This window comes from Quercus suber, unplaced genomic scaffold (genome assembly GCF_002906115.3).
Source record: "Quercus suber isolate HL8 unplaced genomic scaffold, Cork oak 2.0 scaffold_93, whole genome shotgun sequence".
NCBI classification, from domain to species: domain Eukaryota; kingdom Viridiplantae; phylum Streptophyta; class Magnoliopsida; order Fagales; family Fagaceae; genus Quercus; species Quercus suber.
The window spans coordinates 185,495-205,668 of NW_027069558.1; the positions used below are offsets into that span (position 1 = coordinate 185,495).

Sequence of the window (20,174 nt, forward strand, 5' to 3'; positions counted from 1 at the left end):
GTATCGTTTAACAATGGTAATATTCTAAATATTTCCTTTTCCCTTTAGCCTTGCAATGTGAATTTGTAGAGCAGATCTCCTCTTCAATTCCCACAATCGACTCTCTCTTCATCAATGTCGCAACTCCTTACTCTTCAATGCTCTTTAATTTCATATCTACCCACCAATAACCTAAATACCCCTTGAATATTTCCCTTTCCCTTTAGCCCAGCGTGCGAATCTGTAGAGGAGATCTCCTTTTCAATTCCCACAACCCGACTCTCTCCTCATCAATGCCTCAACTCCTTCCTCTTCAATGCTCTTCAATATCATATCTACCCACTAATAACTTAAATACCCCCTTTTGTGTAAAATCTCTCTCTCTCTCTCTCTCTCTCTCTCTCAGTTATTTCATCAAGCACTTTAGCTATAATTGGTGAAGAGCTTTATCTCATTAGTAAGACTGCTATATTTTCTTCTTGTTTTTACACTCTGCTTCGTTTTCTTTATTTTCTAGTCTAATTATCTGTTTGTTTCTTAAGAAAATGTTGAGTACAAGAAAAAAGAAGTGAAAGTTTGAATCTTTGTGTTGTTTACTCTTTTGGGTTTTTGAAGAATAGCCAAAACTTGTGTTGATTAAGTCCCCTGTGTATAGCAGTCTTGGCAATTTCATGGATTTATGGTAATTGGGTATCTGTTTCTTTGTGGGATAATGGAAATTTAGCTGTAAAGTTATCATTTTGGGGAGTTTTTGACAATTTTGTTTTGATGAGTGTAGGTTACTGGGTTTGTTGTACATTTGTATGAGTTGGGGTATTGGAGGGTTAGTGTGTTTTTGAATAGGGCATCATAAGATTACTCTGAAAGAAATGGTGGGATCAATTATTTGATAACATGTGTTGCTGTAAGTGCATGTGTGTTTGTGCAAGTCGTGATTTAAATGTAAAGAGCTTACCATTATGAACACAAACATCCTTTGAGCCAAGGGTATATTATATTCCAATCCTAGCAGTGTGTGTGTGTGTGTGTGTGTGTGTGTGTATCTCCCTCTGCTCTTGTATAGTTGTTTTCTTCTTTAATTCCCCAGGAAAAAAAAAAAAAGTTGAATATACTCTGTTCTTTCTATGCAGTTTTGCTGGTCTTGTGAAGGGCCCATAGATTTTTCATCCCTTAAACTCAGTCCATAAGGAAGACCACAGTCCACACTAAACCAATAACAACTCTACAGTTCATACTGCAGCAATAACAGCTCCACAGTAGGGTAACTCTTTCATGATGATATTAATAGTTACACAATCATAACTTTATTAAATTGTTACTCTTGTTTGTTGCATGTCTTTATGTACACAGTGTTTTTTTTTTTTTTTTTGAGAAACTTATGTACACAATGTTAGTTGTCTTTTATTTAAGTGAACGAGCATTAAGGAAAATTTACACACAACAATGAGATTCTAATTAGGAAGGTTTCATGGAACATGGCTTGGAAGGTGTTTGTGTTTTATATTTGTAATTTTTTGAGTGTATGATTTAGTTGAAAGGATGTTTATGATTATAGAATTTATTTGTAGCCAAAATGGTTAAGGGGAAGCAATAGGAGCAGAGGATATTTGAGAAATGAAGGGTACGGCGAAGTCATAAAGTAGTAGAGGCTGATTAACAAAGTGGTGAGTCAGGTCCAAATTAAAAACAAATAGGATCATCTGAGAAAGGTATTGAAGGTATGGAAGTAGCTTTTTGAGTACGAACCATATATATGTTATAAAACTCAAGTAGGAACCATATGTATGTTACGTGGATGCTCTCATGCATGAAATGCAGGATACTTTCTTACATGGTATTCGAGTTTATAAAACTACCATATTCCAAGCGCTTCATCTTTCTTAGGGTCTGTTTAAGATTCGCTTATTTTGCTGAAACTGAAAACTTTTTACTGGAAGTACTATAGATAAAGGTAAAAGTTAGCTAAAATAGTATTGTGGGATCTATGAATAGTATAAAAAAGTGCAGTGAGAATTATGAATAATAGTAAAAATAAGCTGAATAGTAAAATAAATTGGCAAAAATAATTTTTGCCAAACACACACTTAAACTTGAGTTCCGCATGTCAACGACATTTTTTTATGGAATTTAAGGGCCCGTTTGGTCCTAGTTTTCAATAATTGTTGTTTAAAAAGATGTGAAAATTGTGATTTAAAAAGTGTTGTTGAAAAACGTATTTTTAGTGTAAATAAAACAAAAAAATGTGTTTGGTATCATAGTTTAAACAACATTTTTCAGTGTTCAAAAAATATAAAATATGTGCTTGGTATGTGTGTTTTGAATGGTAAAAAAAGCTGAGCAAAGTACTAAAAATAACATTTTTTTAATCAGGAGAGAGAACATCCATATATTCCCGCTGCTCATATCTTTCCTTTTTCATCCCTTCTCTTCCCTGAGAGCAGAAAACCAAACCCACGCACAGTCCTCATCTTCATCGACGCCAAAGAAGATCCACAGCTGGGCTTGACATTCCTTGGATCTCATCTCCACTGTAAACACTCCAAGACCCAGCAACCAATTGAAATTCTGTCGCTGCCGAGTCGCCGACCCATCACTCCAAGATCCAGGTTCGAATCTCACTTTCACCTTGCTTGTCAATGGGTTTTTGTCTAAAGATCGAACCGTTCCTTCTTCACTCACAGATTTCTCACTTTTTTGTTTTGTTTTTTTTTTTTTTTCCTCACCAATCGGAAAAACCCCCAATTTTTCTGTTCTTTGTTTGCTGTTAAAACAATATTTGATTTACAATCCAAACATACACGCCTTACATTCTCGAAATCTTTTAGGTACATTCTCTAAATCTTTTGTTGTTGAAACAATGTTTGATTTACAACCCATTTGATTTTTCATTTTTCTTAACACTCTGTTTGGTTGTCGAGAAAGCTGATTATTAGCTTCATTTTATTGTTATTTTTAGTTGATTGGGTTTAGTTTAATTATTCATGAATTTAAGCTTGGTGAATTTGATGATTTTGTGGTTAGTTTGATTGAATTTCGTTAGTGAATTTTTACTGTTAGTTTTAGTTAATTGGGTTTAGTTAAATATTCATGAATTTAAGCTTAGTGAATTTGATGATTTTGTGGTTGGTTTGACTGAATTTCGTTGAATTCAATTTGAATATGATGGATATAATGTGGTGATGTTCAGGCCAATTCCTCAATTATAGTGATGAACAGAAAGGTTTTGTGAGGTTTACTTTTGGTTTTCTTTGTTCTGGTTCTGTCAATGATGGTTTTCTAATTCAAAATTTTGAAAGTTTGTATTACTCTTGCACTGAAAATTGAAAACAGTTGTGTGAAATTGCATAGCCATAGGGTTTGCTTGGATATGTTGCTATATTTTTTGTTGCACGAATTGATAGCATGTTCAAATGAGTAATGTGTAAGTGAGTAGGTTTGTGGCTTCTTCTTGCAGATGTCGGACACAATGCATGAGGATATTGACGATGGCCTTCGGTTCTGAAATTGCGCAACTGTTTCTGTGGCTTGAAAGCAAGCGTGAGGATTTCGAATAAACGAAATGATAACTGGTACAAGCTATTTCAATGCTGCCCAAAGGAAAAATGTGGGTTTTTTCAATGGTGTATTTCCTTGAAGATGCCATTGTCATATGCGGAGAATTTCCAGCTACTACAAGAAGAGTTGTGTGTATTGCGAGAGGAATTGAGGGTCATGCATGAAAAAGTCCACCCCTTAGATAAGACAAAAAAAAGGGTCAAGATAATGTTCATTGGATGGTGTTTGTTATGCACCACGCTTGTACTACTGCTAACTATGACAATGGTCTAAACCAAACTGTTACGATAATGTCCTGTAACCATATTATCTTATTATGTAGTACTAACTCCTCATGAACTTGATGCGCTGTGTACTATTTTTGGATGATCTTGAGTCATCCATTTTGCTAGTGCTAGGTATATGTATGGGGCTGACTCTTGACTCTTACAACTGTATGTTATTGGCTTAATAGTACTTTTACAATAGTATGTAGGAATGGCAACGGGTCGGGTTCGGGCCGGGTTTTTTCATACCCGGACCCGACCCGCGGGGCAAGACCCGTAGCCCGAACCCGGCCCGTTTAGGATACCGGGTTTTTTCCCGGGGCCCGAACCCGCCCCAGCCGGGCCCCGTTTAGGAATTGGGCCCAATTTGTGGCCCAACCGAAAATTTTTTTTTTTTTTTTTTTTCTGACGAGAACATTGTGCAAGTGATTTTTGGTTAAATCAAATTGTTAGTAGATCTTTCTTTTTAGCACCCATGGTATATATTTGTGGAATTATGCTATTAGACTAGATAAGAAGTGTGGTTGGTCATAACTGTTACTGCTTTCTTTTAGTGTCATTGGCTCAATTTTATATTTAAGCATGGGATTGGATTAGTTTATGCTAATATGTGGAGTTGCTGCTCCACTCCTATTGTATTGAGAATCTTACTTTAGTTCCTATTAGAGATTTTGGGAGCTTATTTTGCATTTAGCTTATTTTGAAGCATCAAGTGGGTCCCTTGTCATTGTTGATGTGGGCCAATTCATTGTGTAGAAAAGCTAGCTTATTTTCGAATGGTTTGCCCAATATGGTATCATTTAACAACGGTAATATTCTAAATATTTCCTTTTCCCTTTAGCCTTGCGATGTGAATTTGTAGAGCAAATCTCCTCTTCAATTCCCACAACCGACTCTCTCCTCATCAATGTCGCAACTCCTTACTCTTCAATGCTCTTTAATTTCATATCTACCCACCAACAACCCAAATACCCCTTGAATATTTCCCTTTCCCTTCAGCCCAGCGGTGCAAATCTATAGAGAAGATCTCCTTTTCAATTCTCACAACCCGACTCTCTCCTCATCAATGCCTCAACTCGTTCCTCTTCAATGCTCTTTAATATCCTATCTACCCACCAACAACTTAAATACCCCCTTTTGTGTAAAACCTCTCTCTTTCTCTCTCTCAGTTATTTCATCAAGCACTTTAGCTACAATTGGTGAAGAGCTTTATCTCATTGGTAAGACTGCTATATTTTCTTGTTGCTTTTACACTTTGCTTCGTTTTCTTTATTTTCTAGTCTAATTATCTGTTTGTTTCTCAAGAAAATGCTGAGTACAAGAAAAAAGAAGTGAAATTTTGAATCTTTGTGTTGTTTACTCTTTTGGGTTTTTGAAGAACAGCCAAAACTTGTGTTGAGTAAGTCCCCTGTGTATAGTAGTCTTGGCAATTTCATGGATTTATGGTAATTGGGTATCTGTTTCTTTGTGGGATAATGGAAATTTAGCTGTAAAGTTATCATTTTTGGGAGTTTTTGACAATTTTGTTTTGATAAGTGTAGGTTACTGGGTTTGTTGTTCATTTGTATGAGTTAGGGTATTGGAGGGTTAGTGTGTTTTTGAATAGGGCATCATAAGATTACTATGAAAGAAATGGTGGGATCAATTATTTGATAACATGTGTTGCTATAAGTGCATGTGTGTTTGTGCAAGTCATGATTTAAATGTAAAGAGCTTACCATTATGAACACAAACATCCTTTGAGCCAAGGTTATATTATATTCCAATCCTAGCAGTGTGTGTGTGTGTGTGTATCTCCCTCTGCTCTTGTATAGTTGTTTTCTTCTTTACTTCCCTAGGAAAAAAAAAGTTGAATGTACTCTGTTCTTTCTATGCAGTTTTGCTGGTCTTGGGAAGCGCCCATAGATTTTTCATCCCTTAAACTCAGTCCATAAGGAAGACCACAGTCCACACTAAACCAGTAACAACTCTACAGTTCATATTGCAGCAATAACAGCTCCATAGTAGGGTAACTCTTTCATGATAATATTAACAGTTACACAATCATTACTTTATTAAATTGTTACTCTTGTTTGTTGCATGTCTTTATGCACACAATGAAAAAAAAAAAAAAAAAAATTTTGTTGTTGGAGAAACCTATGTACACAATGTTAGTTGTCTTTTATTTAAGTGAATGTGCATTAAAGAAAATTTACACACAACGATGAGATTCTAATTAGGAAGGTTTCATGGAACATGGCTTGGAAGGTGTTTGTGTTTTATATTTGTAATTTTTTGAGTGTATGATTTATTTGAAAGGATGTTTATGATTATAGAATTTATTTGTAGCCAAAATGGTTAAGGGGAAGCAATAGGAGCAGAGGATATTTGAGAAATGAAGGGTATGACAAAGTGATAAAGTAGTAGAGGCTGATTAACAAAGTGGTGAGTCCAGTCCAAATTAAAAACAAATATGATCATCTGAGAAAGGTATTGAAGGTATGGAAGTAGCTTTTTGAGTACGAACCATATATATGTTATAAAACTCGAGTAGGAACCATATGTATGTTACGTGGATGCTCTCATGCATGAAATGCAGGATACTTTCTTACATGGTATTCGAGTTTTGAAAACTTGAGTACCATATTCCAAGCACTTCATCCTTCTTAGGGTTTGTTTAAGATTCACTTATTTTGCTGAAACTGAAAACTTTTAACTGAAAGTACTATAGATAAAGGTAAAAGTTAGCTAAAATAGAATCGTGGGATCCATGAATAGTATAAAAAAGTGCAGTGGGAATTATGAATAGTAGTAAAAATAAATTGAATAGTAAAATAAATTGGCAAAAATAATTTTTGCCAAACACACACTTAAACTTGAGTTTCGCATGTCAGCGGCATTTTTTTATGGAATTTAAGGGCCCATTTGGTCCTAGTTTTCAAAAATTGTTGTTTAAAAAGATGTGAAAACTGTGGTTTAAAAAGTGTTGTTGAAAAACGTATCTTTAGTGTAAATAAAACAAAAAAAATGTGTTTGGTATCATAATTTAAACAACATTTTTCAATATTCAAAAAATATAAAATATGTGTTTGGTATGTGTGTTTTGAATGGTAAAAAAAGCTGAGCAAAGTACTAAAAATAACATTTTTTTTTAATCAGGAGAGAGAACATCCATATATTCCCGTTGCTCATCTCTTTCCTTCTTCATCCCTTTTCTTCCCTGAGAGCAGAAAACCAAACCCACGCACAATCCTCATCTTCATCGATGCCAAAGAAGATCCACGGCTGGGCTTGACGTTCCTTGGATCTCATCTCCACTGTCAACACTCCAAGACCCAACAACCAATCGAGCTTCTGTCGCTGCCGAGTCGCCGACCCATCACTCCAAGATCTAGGTTCGAATCTCACTTTCACCTTACTTGTCAATGGGTTTTTGTCTAAAGACCGAACCGTTCCTTCTTCACTCACAGATTTCTCACTTTTTTGTTTTCTTTTGTTTTTTTTTCCTCACCAATCGGGAAAACCCCCAATTTTTCTGTTCTTTGTTTGTTGTTAAAACAATATTTGATTTACAATCCAAACATACATGCCCTACATTCTCGAAATCTTTTAGGTACATTCTCTAAATCTTTTGCTGTTGAAACAATGTTTGATTTACAACCCATTTGATTTTTCATTTTTCTTAACACTCTGTTTGGTTGCCGAGAAAGCTGATTATTAGCTTCATTTTACTGTTATTTTTAGTTGATTGGGTTTAGTTTAATTATTCATGAATTTAAGCTTGGTGAATTTGATGATTTTGTGGTCAGTTTGATTGAATTTCGTTAGTGAATTTTTACTGTTAGTTTAGTTGATTGGGTTTAGTTAAATATTCATGAATTTAAGCTTGGTGAATTTGATGATTTTGTGGTCGGTTTGACTGAATTTCATTGAATTCAATTTGAATATGATGGATATAATGTGGTGTTGTTCAGGCCAATTCCTCAATTATAGTGATAAACGGAAAGGTTTTGTGAGGTTTACTTTTGGTTTTCTCTGTTCTGGTTCTGTCAATGATGGTTTTCTAATTCAAAATTTTGAAAGTTTTTATTACTCTTGCACCGAAAATTGAAAACAATTGTGTGAAATTGCATAGCCATAGGGTTTGCTTGGATATGTTGCTATATTTTTTGTTGCACGAATTGATAGCATATTCAAATGAGTAATGTGTAAGTGAGTAGGTTTGTGGCTTCTTCTTGCAGATGTCAGACACAATGCATGAGGATATTGATGATGGCCTTCGGTTCTGAAATTGCGCAACTGTTTCTGTGGCTTGAGAGCAAGTGTGAGGATTTCAGATAAACGAAATGATAACCGGTACAGGCTATTTCAATGTTGCCCAAAGGAAAAATGTGGGTTTTTTCAATGGTGTATTCCCTTGAAGATGCCATTGTCATATGCGGAGAATTTCCAGTTACTACAAGAAGAGTTGTGTGTATTGCGAGAGGAACTAAGGGTCATGCATGACAAGGTCCACCCCTTAGATCAGACAAAAAAAAGGGTCAAGATAATGTTCATTGGATGGTGTTTGTTATGCACCACGCTTGTATTACTGCTAACTATGACAATGGTCTAAACCAAACTATTATGATAATGTCCTATAACCATATTATCTTATTATGTAGTACTGACTCCTCATGAACTTGATGCCATGTGTACTATTTTTGGACAATCTTGAGTCATCCATTTTGCTAGTGCTAGGTATATGTATGGGGCTGACTCTTGACTCTTACAACTGTATGTTATTGGCTTAATAGTACTTTTACAATAGTATGTTATTGTCGCATTCCTCTAGCTTTCCTTTTTCCTACATATATATTGTACCAGCACAATAGTGAATGCTTAAAATTTAATTTTGTCAAGAAATTGTTAAGTTGTTAAGTTGGAAGCTTTTGCTTAGCCAATTGTTGGAATTAATATTCCCTTCCAAGAGGCTTGGGTGCTTGGATAGTTTTATGGCGGAGTTGTGGGGCTTTAGACATGGTCTTATGCTCTGCAAAAACATGAACCTAAATGCTATGAACGTTCAACTTGATGCTATGGCTGTTGTGCAGCTCCTCACCAGCCCAACTATTACTAATCTCTCTGTTTTGCCACTTATTGATGACTGCAGGCAGCTGTTATTTGAAATAGCTCAAGTTTGGATCGTGCATTGTTTTCGTGAGAGACCTTTTATTTTGTATCAAGATCTGCCTGTGGATCTTTTGGAGCGGTTAAGCTCGGACAAAAATCTGGCTTGTATGTTAACAGGACCATTGCTGATCCTCCCTTTTCCCCTTAGTTTGGTTGTTTAATGAAATTTTCCTTTCTACCAAAAAAAGAAAAAAAAAAAGAAAAGAAAACCAACAATGTCAACAACAGTTACAGCTTGCGTTATAGAATTTCCAAGAAATACAAATGGTTCATAATTTTTGCCTCTTAACTGCTTCATTATATATTGAATTGCCTTCACACAACCTAGAAACTATATAACTAACCTTCATTCAACACTTTTATTGTATCCCTGAACATAATAATTTCATCACAGTACCTGATAGGGTCTTACACCCATCTTTCCTTTCAATAGGAATGAGAACCATATCAAACCATATCAAACATAAGATATGACCTCCCTAACAAGAGTGGTCCAATCTCAAGAGATCTTACTAACCACTTGAGAAGCACAAAAGGAACAAACCAAAAGGAAAGAAAAAGCAAAGTTCAGTTAAAAATGCAAACATAGCATGATGTCATTGCCTAATGCCTCCATAACCAGCATCTATTTTTGTCACAACAAATTTTTCAATAAAAACAAGGTTAAAACTTAAAACGGAGTTTGAATACTGTAATATCCACTTTTTTTACATTCTATTCCCAAAAAGTTCAATCACGATTGCCTGTGTAATTTGCCCACATAGCAGCAGTTATCGCATCATAATACTTCGACATTGCTCGTTATGCCCAAGAATTAAAAGCTTCTTCAGTACCCCCACTACCTACGTGTGCAGCTCCCGCTAAGGTTGCGTTGCTATTACGCACAAATGATCCTTCCCACACATGGAACATTTCATCCGCCTGGTTATACATGCAGATAAAGTTGTGAAGTGCATAGCAAGTGGTCACAATCAGCCGTTGTCTAGAGAGGGAGAAGGAGTGCATTTCAGTCAAGATCGGGAACCTTGCCTTCAACACGCCAAAGCATCGTTCAATCACCATCTGCAATGATGAATGCCTATAATTGAACAACTCTTGTGGGGTAGTAGGTTGCCGGTTCGCACCTTGAAACTCTTAAGCATGGTAGCGTGCGGACTTGTGTGGGGGGAGGAATGCACTGCCTATTGCGTACCTCGAGTCAACGAGGTAGTACAATCCTGCAATTAGAGTAATAACCATTGGCAATTAATGTTACCCAACACAACTATTTTTAAGTGACAATAAAAGAAAAATTGCAAAAGGATCACCATACACAGAAACATAGTTACCATTTATAGAAGTGATGACCCTTTAATCAAGAACCTCCCCTGATATTTACATCTTTATTTATAAACATGTATAATTTAATTAATATTTTGATATTATAATGTGGCCACCCAATTGGAAGAGGGAAAACAATTGTGGCACCAGTTGATATGAGACTAGATTCAAACGGCTGTGATAACCTTGTGAATTTGGCCTTGTTTTAAAAGGGAGATGATCCTCACTGAACAAATATGAAAGAAGAACAAATGACTATATCAAAATTTATATCAAAATTGGCCTCTAGCCTTTATGGCAAGTAAGGGCCACTAGGCTCACTTCTTATCATCAATACTGACAATAGACAAGAATAGTGGGTAAAAAATAACCTGAAGCAAGAGCATTGTAGATTGGGTATGACTACTTTTTTTTTTTTTCTTTTTAATTAGAAGGGAGCCTCAAAATATATCTTAAACAAATTTAATCATATACTTTATGACCCATGTAACATGTTGCAGGTAGTGGTAGGCTATTTGTAAGGTCTGTATAGAAACAATTTCAAATCATAATCACAGCCCAGGATGTTATTTATAAGAACCACTTCCACGCAACTTGTGCAAGTTTACTTATCATGTTGCACATTATAAATTAAAGAAAAAATATTAATAGACAATTGTAACTAGATGCCTTGTACCACTGTTAGTAGATATAGTTTATACATTTTTTTTTTATTATATTATATATGGGTTAAGATCAAGTAACACTTGTTGCAACATTTTGTCAATATTACACCACACAATAACTTACATGTCGTGACTCTTTGCATGATTTCCACATATTTATGTTGCATTTCATGTTCTTTTAATGGATAATTTCTTACTTATCAAACAAAGAAAAGAAGGGTCAAAAAAGTTATGAAGATGTATTCAAAACTCTACAAAGTCTAGCATAACATTGCTTAGATGTAAGAGCTGCATTTAACCCACCTCTTTTCCATCGTTCCCCTAATTTTTTTTTTTTTTTTAAATTTACAGTGATATTAGAGTTTCTAAAAAAGTAAGAAAGAAGCAAGTGTTTGAAGCATAGAAAAAATTATCTGTATAATTGGATAAGTATAACTTTATAGATATATAGGAAATACATAACAAATTATAACTCAATTTTATTCTACATATTGTGCAATGCATTAACCACAATGTAGAGACTGTTTTAGATATCTCTGGTATGACTTTAGTTCTCATGGTATAAGATAATTCAAATTACTAGCCAAAGATTATTATTATAAGTTTAGCTATCTGTTCAAATTTTTGCAAACCTAATCAGCAATTCTATCAAGTTCACGACATGTAAGTGCAACTCATATATTGAAATTTTGCCAACCCTAGTTCTGCAGTGCTGTAGCTACAATTATGAAAGCTATCATACTGATGTAGATGCCCAAAGAACAAATCCAAAACCAAATGCACCAAATTTTTTTTTTTAATTTTTTAATTTTTAATTGTTAATTTTTTTACCTCTAGGCGGCCAAGGGAACTCATACTCGGCCTGTCCAAGTGCGTCCTGCATGACTCGTGAATCATTTGCACTCCCTTCCCATCCAGAATGCACATACGTAAACAGCATGTCGAAGTTGCATACACACATCACGTTTTGGGTGATGTCACTTCGTCTATCTATGAATGTGGTGGTCCTACCAAATGGGGCAGAAGCACTTATGTGCGTCCCATCGATGGCCCCAATACATTTCTGTTAAAAAAATAGGTAGCTCTAATTAGGTAAATTCAACTTATGTGCAATCAGCTCTCTTTCACACTTCATAAGGGATTCTTTCTATTCTCTATTACAGATTTTTTAGATTTTAATCAATCAAAGTGATAATTTATCTAAGAACTAAAAAAAGAAAAATCAAAGCATACCTCAAACCATGGGTGATATTTCTCATTCCCTCGAAGTGAATGAGGAAGCTCAGCTGCATCAACGTCGGGCCGAATGATGAGACATCCCAAAGCATGGATAGCACGCAAGGCACGTAGGAACAGCCTTTGAATGGTCTCGAAAGAATGTTGGAAGCAGTTGGCAGTTAGCTGGTAGTCAGCGTTGTGTCCAACTATAAATAGCATTGTCCTAATGACCTCATCAACTGAAACAATACCAGTGTCCTTCTCTAATAGGTGCAACCGCTTCAACTCATTATACAAGTGCCTAAAAATGGTCTTGTCCATGCGGAATATGTTGTAACACACTTGAGGATTTCCTTCTAGTACTTCAATCACATATGACCTCCCACTCAGGATACTAGTGCACATAGGTCGCTTCATGTAGTACTTTTGCACGTACTCTATACATAGCTGAATGTAGGCTGTGGCAATCTCAAGTTCTACCTCACTATCGTACTCATCTGAATTAGGATCAGTCATGACTGAATCACGATCTGAATCGGTATCGACCATAACTGAATCACACTTGTGGGCAGCCAAAAAATTCACATTAGCCACTATAAAGAAGTACATATATATATATATATATGTTGCTATATGTATATATATCTATATTGCTGTATGTGTGTGTATATATATATATATATATTGTTGTATCTATATATATATAAGTCAGTATATATATAAATGAGTATATATGGATGTATGTATATATAAGTGAGTATATATACTTCTGCATAAGTGAGAAAATAATTCTGCATAGCAAATTTTTTTTTTTTTTTAATATATATATATATTTATAGATGTTACTGTGTGCACCATAGAAATTCCATAAAGAACACATCTGATTTTCTAAAATATATATATGTCACCAAACAAAATAGCACAAAACAGCACAAAGCCACAACAAAGCAATTGCAATTGCTGAACAACAAAGCAATTGCAATTTAAGCAGCACAAAGCCACAACAAACTAATCCCATATTTCTTACATAACTCGCATAGATGTCCAAAGCATTATACAGTAGTAATAAAGGAAGGTAGCATGCAAACATTGTCCAAAATTCCATAAAGAACACCTCTGATTTTCTAAAATATATATATATATATATATGTCACCAAACAAAACAGCACAAAATAGCACAAAGCCACAACAAAGCAATTGCAATTTAAACAGCATAAAGCCACAACAAACTAATCCCATATTTCTTACATAACTTGCATAGATGTCCAAAGCATTATATAGTAATAATAAAGGAAGGTAGCGTGCAAACATTGTCCAAAATATTAATATAATACAAACTTTGCCTATTCACATTAAAGCAAAATAACTAAACTAATTAACTTCCTAGTAGCTCTTTAAACGGCGCACATTCTCAACCACCCCCACAACTACTGCAATCCACCCCCAATGAACTCAATCCAAGCCCTTCTCCTATCGACCATCATAGCAAAAAAAGCAGCTCTACTCTTGAAGTTATGAAGCTCCTGCACAACCTTGCAATATGTGACATGATCCACATCGGTGTACTGGTTAAGCAGTGTTACAGCTTCTGTAACTGACTCAGTGTCACCCCCCACAGTAGAGTCCTTAGTTTCAATGAACCTTTTCCCCCTCCGGTTTCGCATGTCAGTAAACCCCCAAATAGCTTCAGTCATGCTTTCAAGGGAGTGCCCTTTCTTCCTTTTTCCGCTTGAATGAGATGGTTCAGCTGGCTACTTTTCAGCTTGCCTCCGGCTTTGGGCTTCACTTGGTGTGGGCAGCTCCTCCACATCATCCACACTTTCGGTGTTGACGTTGACATGCACCCCCGATAATAGGAAGGCTGCATCCAGCTTTCTCTCTTCGTCACCGTTGGGAGTTGGTTGAGCAAATGAAATTTGGAGGAAACCAGTGGTTGTGTTTGAATTGAAAAGCCTGCCCAACAGGTCGTAGTGTTTTAGCCCCTTTTTCTTGAACTCCTTGAATTTATGATTGACCTATTATCAACCATATATATTGGGTTAGATGACTTATTCATATAAAACCCAATACAAATTAGATGGGTAATTATAATAACCCTATAATAACCATCCACTCTTACATACCAAAAACAAAAAGAGTAACAGTAATAATAACCCTATTGACTTTATACCAAAATCACATTTTTGTTTTCTACAGTAATAAACCCCTTAGATCAGATTTTATTCCATTCCTAAAAGCATCATCTTGAGAAAATGCTGCAAAAAAACTATTTGAACACACTATTTATTAATACACCATTTAATAAATCTCATATTTTTGATATGCAGGGAAAGGTAAACAAAGATACGTATACACTTACAACATAGTGCTAGTCCATATGTATGAATTTTTGTTTTTGCCTTATCACTATCTTTTTTAGTTGTGAATACATTCAGTGTTTAAAAGATGAGCCATGCTATTATGAACACAAGGTAGATTTCAGCATCATTTTAATTACAACCATAAACTATGCATATAGCTAATTGTAATAAATTTTGTTTAGAGTATGTTAAAGGACTTACCGCAAATGCAGCAGCCCAAGCTTCCTCATTGGCTGTCATCATATTTGAAATGGGGTCCCATCCCATTCTTGTACGTGCAATGAGCTGGGAGAATGTGCGGTGTCGACTTTTCATTCGTTGATATTTTTGTGTAAGTTGTGTCTTGTTGTAATTTTTATTCGCGCGTTTGTTAAACTCATTCATAACGATTGTCCAAGTTCCAGTCTTGAACTGGCCTTGGGGCATATTCCCTTTAGCGTCCTCTTCTAACAAGATATCAATGAAATGCTTCTCGACTGCCTCAGGCCACAACTTCGTATCCTCGATATCAGTTGTTCTCTCTTCCATCTAAATAAATTTTGGTATACTTACATAGACTCATCATTTGAAATTGTATGATATGAATTAAAAAACATTAACTTCCTACTCACGAAAAGACCCAAGCAGTAAGCATATAAGAGAAAATTTAACAAAACTAAAGGAAAAATACATAGGTATGCATTGTATACACATCAGTTTATCATACACTTGTAGTGGCATTGTATATTTATATAATTGTAAGTGATTATCCCTAAGAAAAAATTATAGTGATGTCAATTTAATTATATCATGGACCCTTTTATTTTTTACTAACTAAAATCCTCGTGAACTAATTCAATCAAAACCCTTGTACAAAAGGCAAGAGGAAATTAGGAGAGTCTCTATCCATATTATGTACTATATTTGACACTAGCCTCTTATTTTGTCAACACAACATACATAGAGACTATAATAAATACATATGAAACTTACACTTACACCTACTGATCTCAAGTTCACATTAGCAACAACACAGAGGCCACAAAATGAAGAGAAAATGCATGACCTAGGTACAAAATTATAACAGAACAAGCAAAAATGATTCACTATAATTTTGTCAAATGAAACTTACACTTACACCTACTGATCTCAAGTTCATATCAGCAACAACATAGAGGCCACAAAATGAAGAGAAAATGCATGATCTAGGTACAAAATTATAACAAAACAAGCAAAAATGATTCACTATATTAGACAGACCTACCAGTAAGGGAACACGGTAAGAGGAGGAAGCAGATGCTTTGTATAGCACGAGAGAGGTGGATGAGGATGAGAGCGAGGCTTCCATCTGAATGAAGATGTGAGATTAAATAAGCCCTAAGCTGGATTAATGTGAACTAATCTGAATTAGATTGGGATGTGAAAGAAAGCTGTAACAAGTAATTAAGAAAATTACAAATCTTTACTTGACCAAGCCCTTCGGATTGTGTGAGTTTGGCTTTTCCTTATTAACAGCTTTGTAGGTGAGGAATTAATTCTAAGAAAGGGATTAATGTGATTGACTGAGGTTGGTGATGCGGTGTGTGTAGAAGACGCGTTTATGATGGGTTGGTGAGGATAAATGGCGCTGGGTCGGTGAGGGGAGTTATGGAGAGTTCTGGATCTTCATACCAGGTAGAGAGGATTCGGTTTTGAAGAGATGAGAGTAAAGAGAGGAGACAAACTTGAAAAAAAGCTGACCAGGTGGGCCCCATAGTTGTGTTCAATTTAATTACCGAAGTGCCACTGAAACTGCATTTTTGTTGTTTAAAATTAGCTCCAAGGTGATTCCAAAAAACTTTGTTCAAACATGGGTTTTTGAATACTGTTTTTCAAACAACCCTGAATAGAAAAGGGTGACCAAACACGGTTTTTAAATTTTGGACACTAGTGTTCATTGTTTAAACACTGAACACTATGTTTTGAAAAGGGTGACCAAATTAATGGCCCTTAAGTGTTTGAAACTCGAGTTCCATGTTAAACTCGAGTTTCAAAAAGGTGGTAAATTATTAAATATTTTTCAAACAGTGGTAAAACACTAATAATTTTGGCCAACAGTGGTATTTGGCCATTTTGGTCACAATATTTTCAGTAAAAAGTTTTCAATTTCAACAAAATAAGTAGATTCCAAACAAACACTAGATAAGAAGTGTGGTTTGTCATAGCTATTCCTACTTTCTTTTAGTGTGTTATCGGCTCAATTTTATATTTAAGCATAGGATCGGATCAGTTTATGCTAATATGTGGAGTTGCTGCTCCACTCCTATTGTATTGAGAATCTTACTCTAGTTGCTTCAAAATTTGCAATATGTTCCAGATAAGCAGACTTTTGGGGCCCATTTGGTATATCTGTTTAAACACATGTTTTCAGTTTTTAAATAATATTATACATATTTTCATACACTTTTTCACTCACACGTATTTTTAAAAATACAAATAACATTACTAGAACAACATTACAAAACAGGCCCTTGATGGCCCATGAACTTAAATTCTTTTTTATTTAATAGTGGAAAATGTGTTGGTTTAACAATATTTTTTATTTGATTTGATAAGAGTTTTGAGGGCCGTGGGTCTTTGTTTCTTCAGGCGGGCCATTGTTTTCTTCAGGTCTGGTTATTGTCGTCGCTGGCAGATGTACTGGATGTCTATTGGACCTTCAACCTAGTGAATCCTTTTGGGCTTTTTTAACATTTGTTGCTTGCGTTGAATGGGTTCATCCTGGTGAACCTCTTTCATTATTTTTTCCTCTAAAATGTTACTCTTAATCTTAATCATTGGTTGGTAATTACTTTTTTTTTTACAGAGTTAATTACTTTCTTTAAAACAAGGGGTAAGAGCCTCCTTTCCTAGAACTAGATTAAAAATGGTGGCCTTTTTGTGGTTAGTGTTTGCCTCTTGTTCTTTTTGGTTAATCACGAATCAGCTCACTTTTTGCTTCATTAAGCATTGTTCCTGTACTTGAATAGAATTTACTAAGCTTTGCTTCATGGGATATTAATAAAGTTCCAAGAGCCTCATAGTTCAGCTGGCATTTATTAGTATTTTCAACTGAGACGATCAGAATTTAAAACTCCCATCCCCCTTATAACTATTAAATTATCAAAAAATTAATGAAATATTTATGAGAAGCTACAATCTTATGGTTGATATTACCACTTTTAACTATTTTTCCCAAGTGAGGCTTTATTTGGATGCATTATTTGGTTAATATGCAACATTCCAGGTGGAACCAAGCTGCAACAGGAGCAAATTTAAGCTATAAGCTGTAATTTGGTACTATATGTTGTTAAATGATTGTAAATTGAAGACAATAATGTTTTTACTTTTTGGTAATGGAAGTAACGCGTTCAATTTATGAATAACAGTGTTGAGGGACCAGAACAGTAGCTTTAATTCTATCTGAACATGCATGGTCTTCAAGTTAAACATATTTTATGTGCCTTCCTTCACTTTGAAGCAAAGTTAAAGACTCAACTTTTTGCAAATGTTGTGGTTGGAAGTATGGATATAATAATTCAAATGTAGAATATGTGAAACGTGTGTGAAACCATATAATTTCTATGTCCTATTCAAAGAATCTTTTGGAAATTCAAATGTAGAATATGTGAAACGTGTGTGAAACCATATAATTTCTATGTCCTATTCAAAGAATCTTTTGGCTGTTACTAGTTTATTTGTCAAATTCATTACATAATGATTCTGCAGCTTTTATTAGTGGTGGAATTGATTCGGAAAAGGATTTGTCAAGAAATTATTTACGCGGAAGAACAAATCAAATTAGATATAACTTTACATTTTGCTAATCGAAGCTGTAAATTTAAATGTAGTTTGACATATGGTGCTCAATTTATATTCCTCTTTGAGTGACAGTGTGAGATTATTGTCAATAGTACACAATGAATATAATGGTGGGGAACCAAAAAAGAAATTTGTTTCAGCGAGAATGGTCTTTTAGCAAAATGTCCAGAGGGGAAGAAGGTGTTGAGAGAAATATGTCCATCCCACATAATCTATATATATATATATATATATATTAATAGGTAAAATGGAGAGAAAATTCAATTAGATTTTAAATTAGAATTCAATTAGAATCTAATTATGCGCCAATGTCCCATTTAATCTAATTTTTAAAATTTTTGTGTCAAGTGAGTTAGTTTAGTATAAAAATTAAATTTCAATTAGAGTTTAATTTTGTACCACATGTCTTATCTAATCCAAAATTTATAATTTTGTTACCAAATGAATTAATTTAGTGTAGAAAACGAAGAGTCCAATATGAATAAACCATAAAAAAATAATTATATATCTAACTCTATAAATAAAATTAGAGTAAGAGAGAGTTTGAATGATTTTAAATTTATAAGAATTTTTTTATAACTAAAAATAATTCAAATTTATAAGTCATTTATGTAATATACCATGACTATGTATGGTCTATTATTAACTAGGTAATATATATATATATATATAGCTTTTTAAAACCAAAGTTTAGAGAAAATTCAATTGTTATCAAAATTGGATTTTGCTTTTGTTAGCTTTCCATACAAATTAAATTGTTTAGATTTTTACTGTAATTTTGTTTTTGAACTAATGATCATATTTTTTATACTATTTATATTCAAATATTTTGTATGTGAAGATATTGAATGTAACAAACCGTAATTGAGCTGAATGATTTCATGCACTTATCTTTATTCAATTTAGGAGATACTATTTAACTAATTTATTATTTTATTTTGTATTATATTTAGTAGAATTTCATAAACAATAATTGTAAATTGATATTGTATATGTAGTATCCAACAGCAATTTTCAAATTTATATACGTAATAACAATATAATGAGAAACTTGACGTAATCAATATTAAGAAAATTATAAGGAAAAACTATTTAAATACCTCCAAATGTCCTAGTCGAACTATGTCTTATATGTTTAAGAACCCAAACTAACATCAATATATAGCACTACCATTACAATTCATTATTCTCGTGCGTAAGCATGAGTTAAATACTAGTTAAAATAAAAGAAATATACTTTATCAAGATCCATTCCTTACCTATAATAATTGCAATTTGCTTTCTGCCATCTTGGAAGCGTGTAAGCGTGATTGTTGTAATGCCTTTGTTTCCTAATGAAATTGCAATTTTTATAAAAGAAAGAAAAAAAAAATCCATTACTTACATATGTCCGCATCTTGAATGTATAAGCCATTATAGTGTACTTTTTTTTTTTGGATAGGGCCATTATAGTGTACTTTGTCCAAAGGAATGTGCATTATTTTTGTTAACTAATTTTTAATTAAATTTTACCTTTATTTTTGAGTTGTTGGAAATTGATATTATGAATTACTCTTTTACGTTATTTACATTTTTTTTTCCCTAATTTCAAGATTCTTCATTTTGTTAATTTTCCCATTGCTATTGTTCCACCTTGTGATTCATTATTTCTATGAAACTCTCTCAGTTGAATACATCAGCTTTTCCAGGCCAAGACATTATTGCCAATCTGTCCAGCAATTGACCGAATGAGACTTACCAATGAGCAAAACGCAATGAACGTGACCAAACAAGTCAATATGGTAATATATGATTCTAGCCTGTTTGTCCATCTTATCACAATATGTTTCAAATTTGTTAAA

General features: G+C 34.2%; 1 protein-coding gene and 1 long non-coding RNA gene across 4 annotated transcripts; one reads left to right on the forward strand and one right to left on the reverse strand.

Moving 5' to 3' along the window:
- Positions 1–4,559: 4,559 nt before the first annotated feature.
- On the forward strand, positions 4,560–8,598 carry LOC112016419 (uncharacterized). 3 transcript variants are annotated; one of them, XR_002883319.2, is made up of 5 exons: positions 4,560–5,020; positions 5,678–5,803; positions 6,129–6,278; positions 6,939–7,174; positions 8,021–8,598. It is a non-coding gene; the product is annotated as an uncharacterized LOC112016419 (long non-coding RNA). The 3 variants fall into 3 exon arrangements; XR_002883331.2 differs by lacking the exon at positions 6,129–6,278 and having other exon boundaries at positions 4,565–5,020; positions 5,678–5,808; XR_010629354.1 differs by lacking the exon at positions 6,129–6,278 and having other exon boundaries at positions 4,565–5,020.
- A 1,154-nt stretch (positions 8,599–9,752) lies between these two features.
- Positions 9,753–12,703, reverse strand: LOC112013986 (uncharacterized). Its single transcript, XM_065774468.1, has 3 exons — positions 12,170–12,703; positions 11,768–11,999; positions 9,753–10,084 (listed from the first exon to the last, which is right to left on the reverse strand). Exons 1-3 carry the CDS (start codon positions 12,701–12,703, stop codon positions 9,753–9,755), a joined length of 1,098 nt encoding a protein of 365 aa, XP_065630540.1.
- Between the last annotated feature and the right edge of the window lie 7,471 nt (positions 12,704–20,174).

Excerpts from the sequence above, each read along its gene's own strand:
- LOC112013986 (XM_065774468.1), bottom strand. The coding sequence starts at position 12,703 with ATGGTCGATACCGATTCAGATCGTGATTCAGTCATGACTGATCCTAAT. Across the intron at positions 12,000-12,169 it reads AATATCACCCATGGTTTGAG|AAATGTATTGGGGCCATCGA; the intron begins GTATGCTTTGAT and ends TTTTTTTAACAG. Across the intron at positions 10,085-11,767 it reads GTTCCCTTGGCCGCCTAGAG|AGTTTCAAGGTGCGAACCGG; the intron begins GTAAAAAAATTA and ends ACCATGCTTAAG.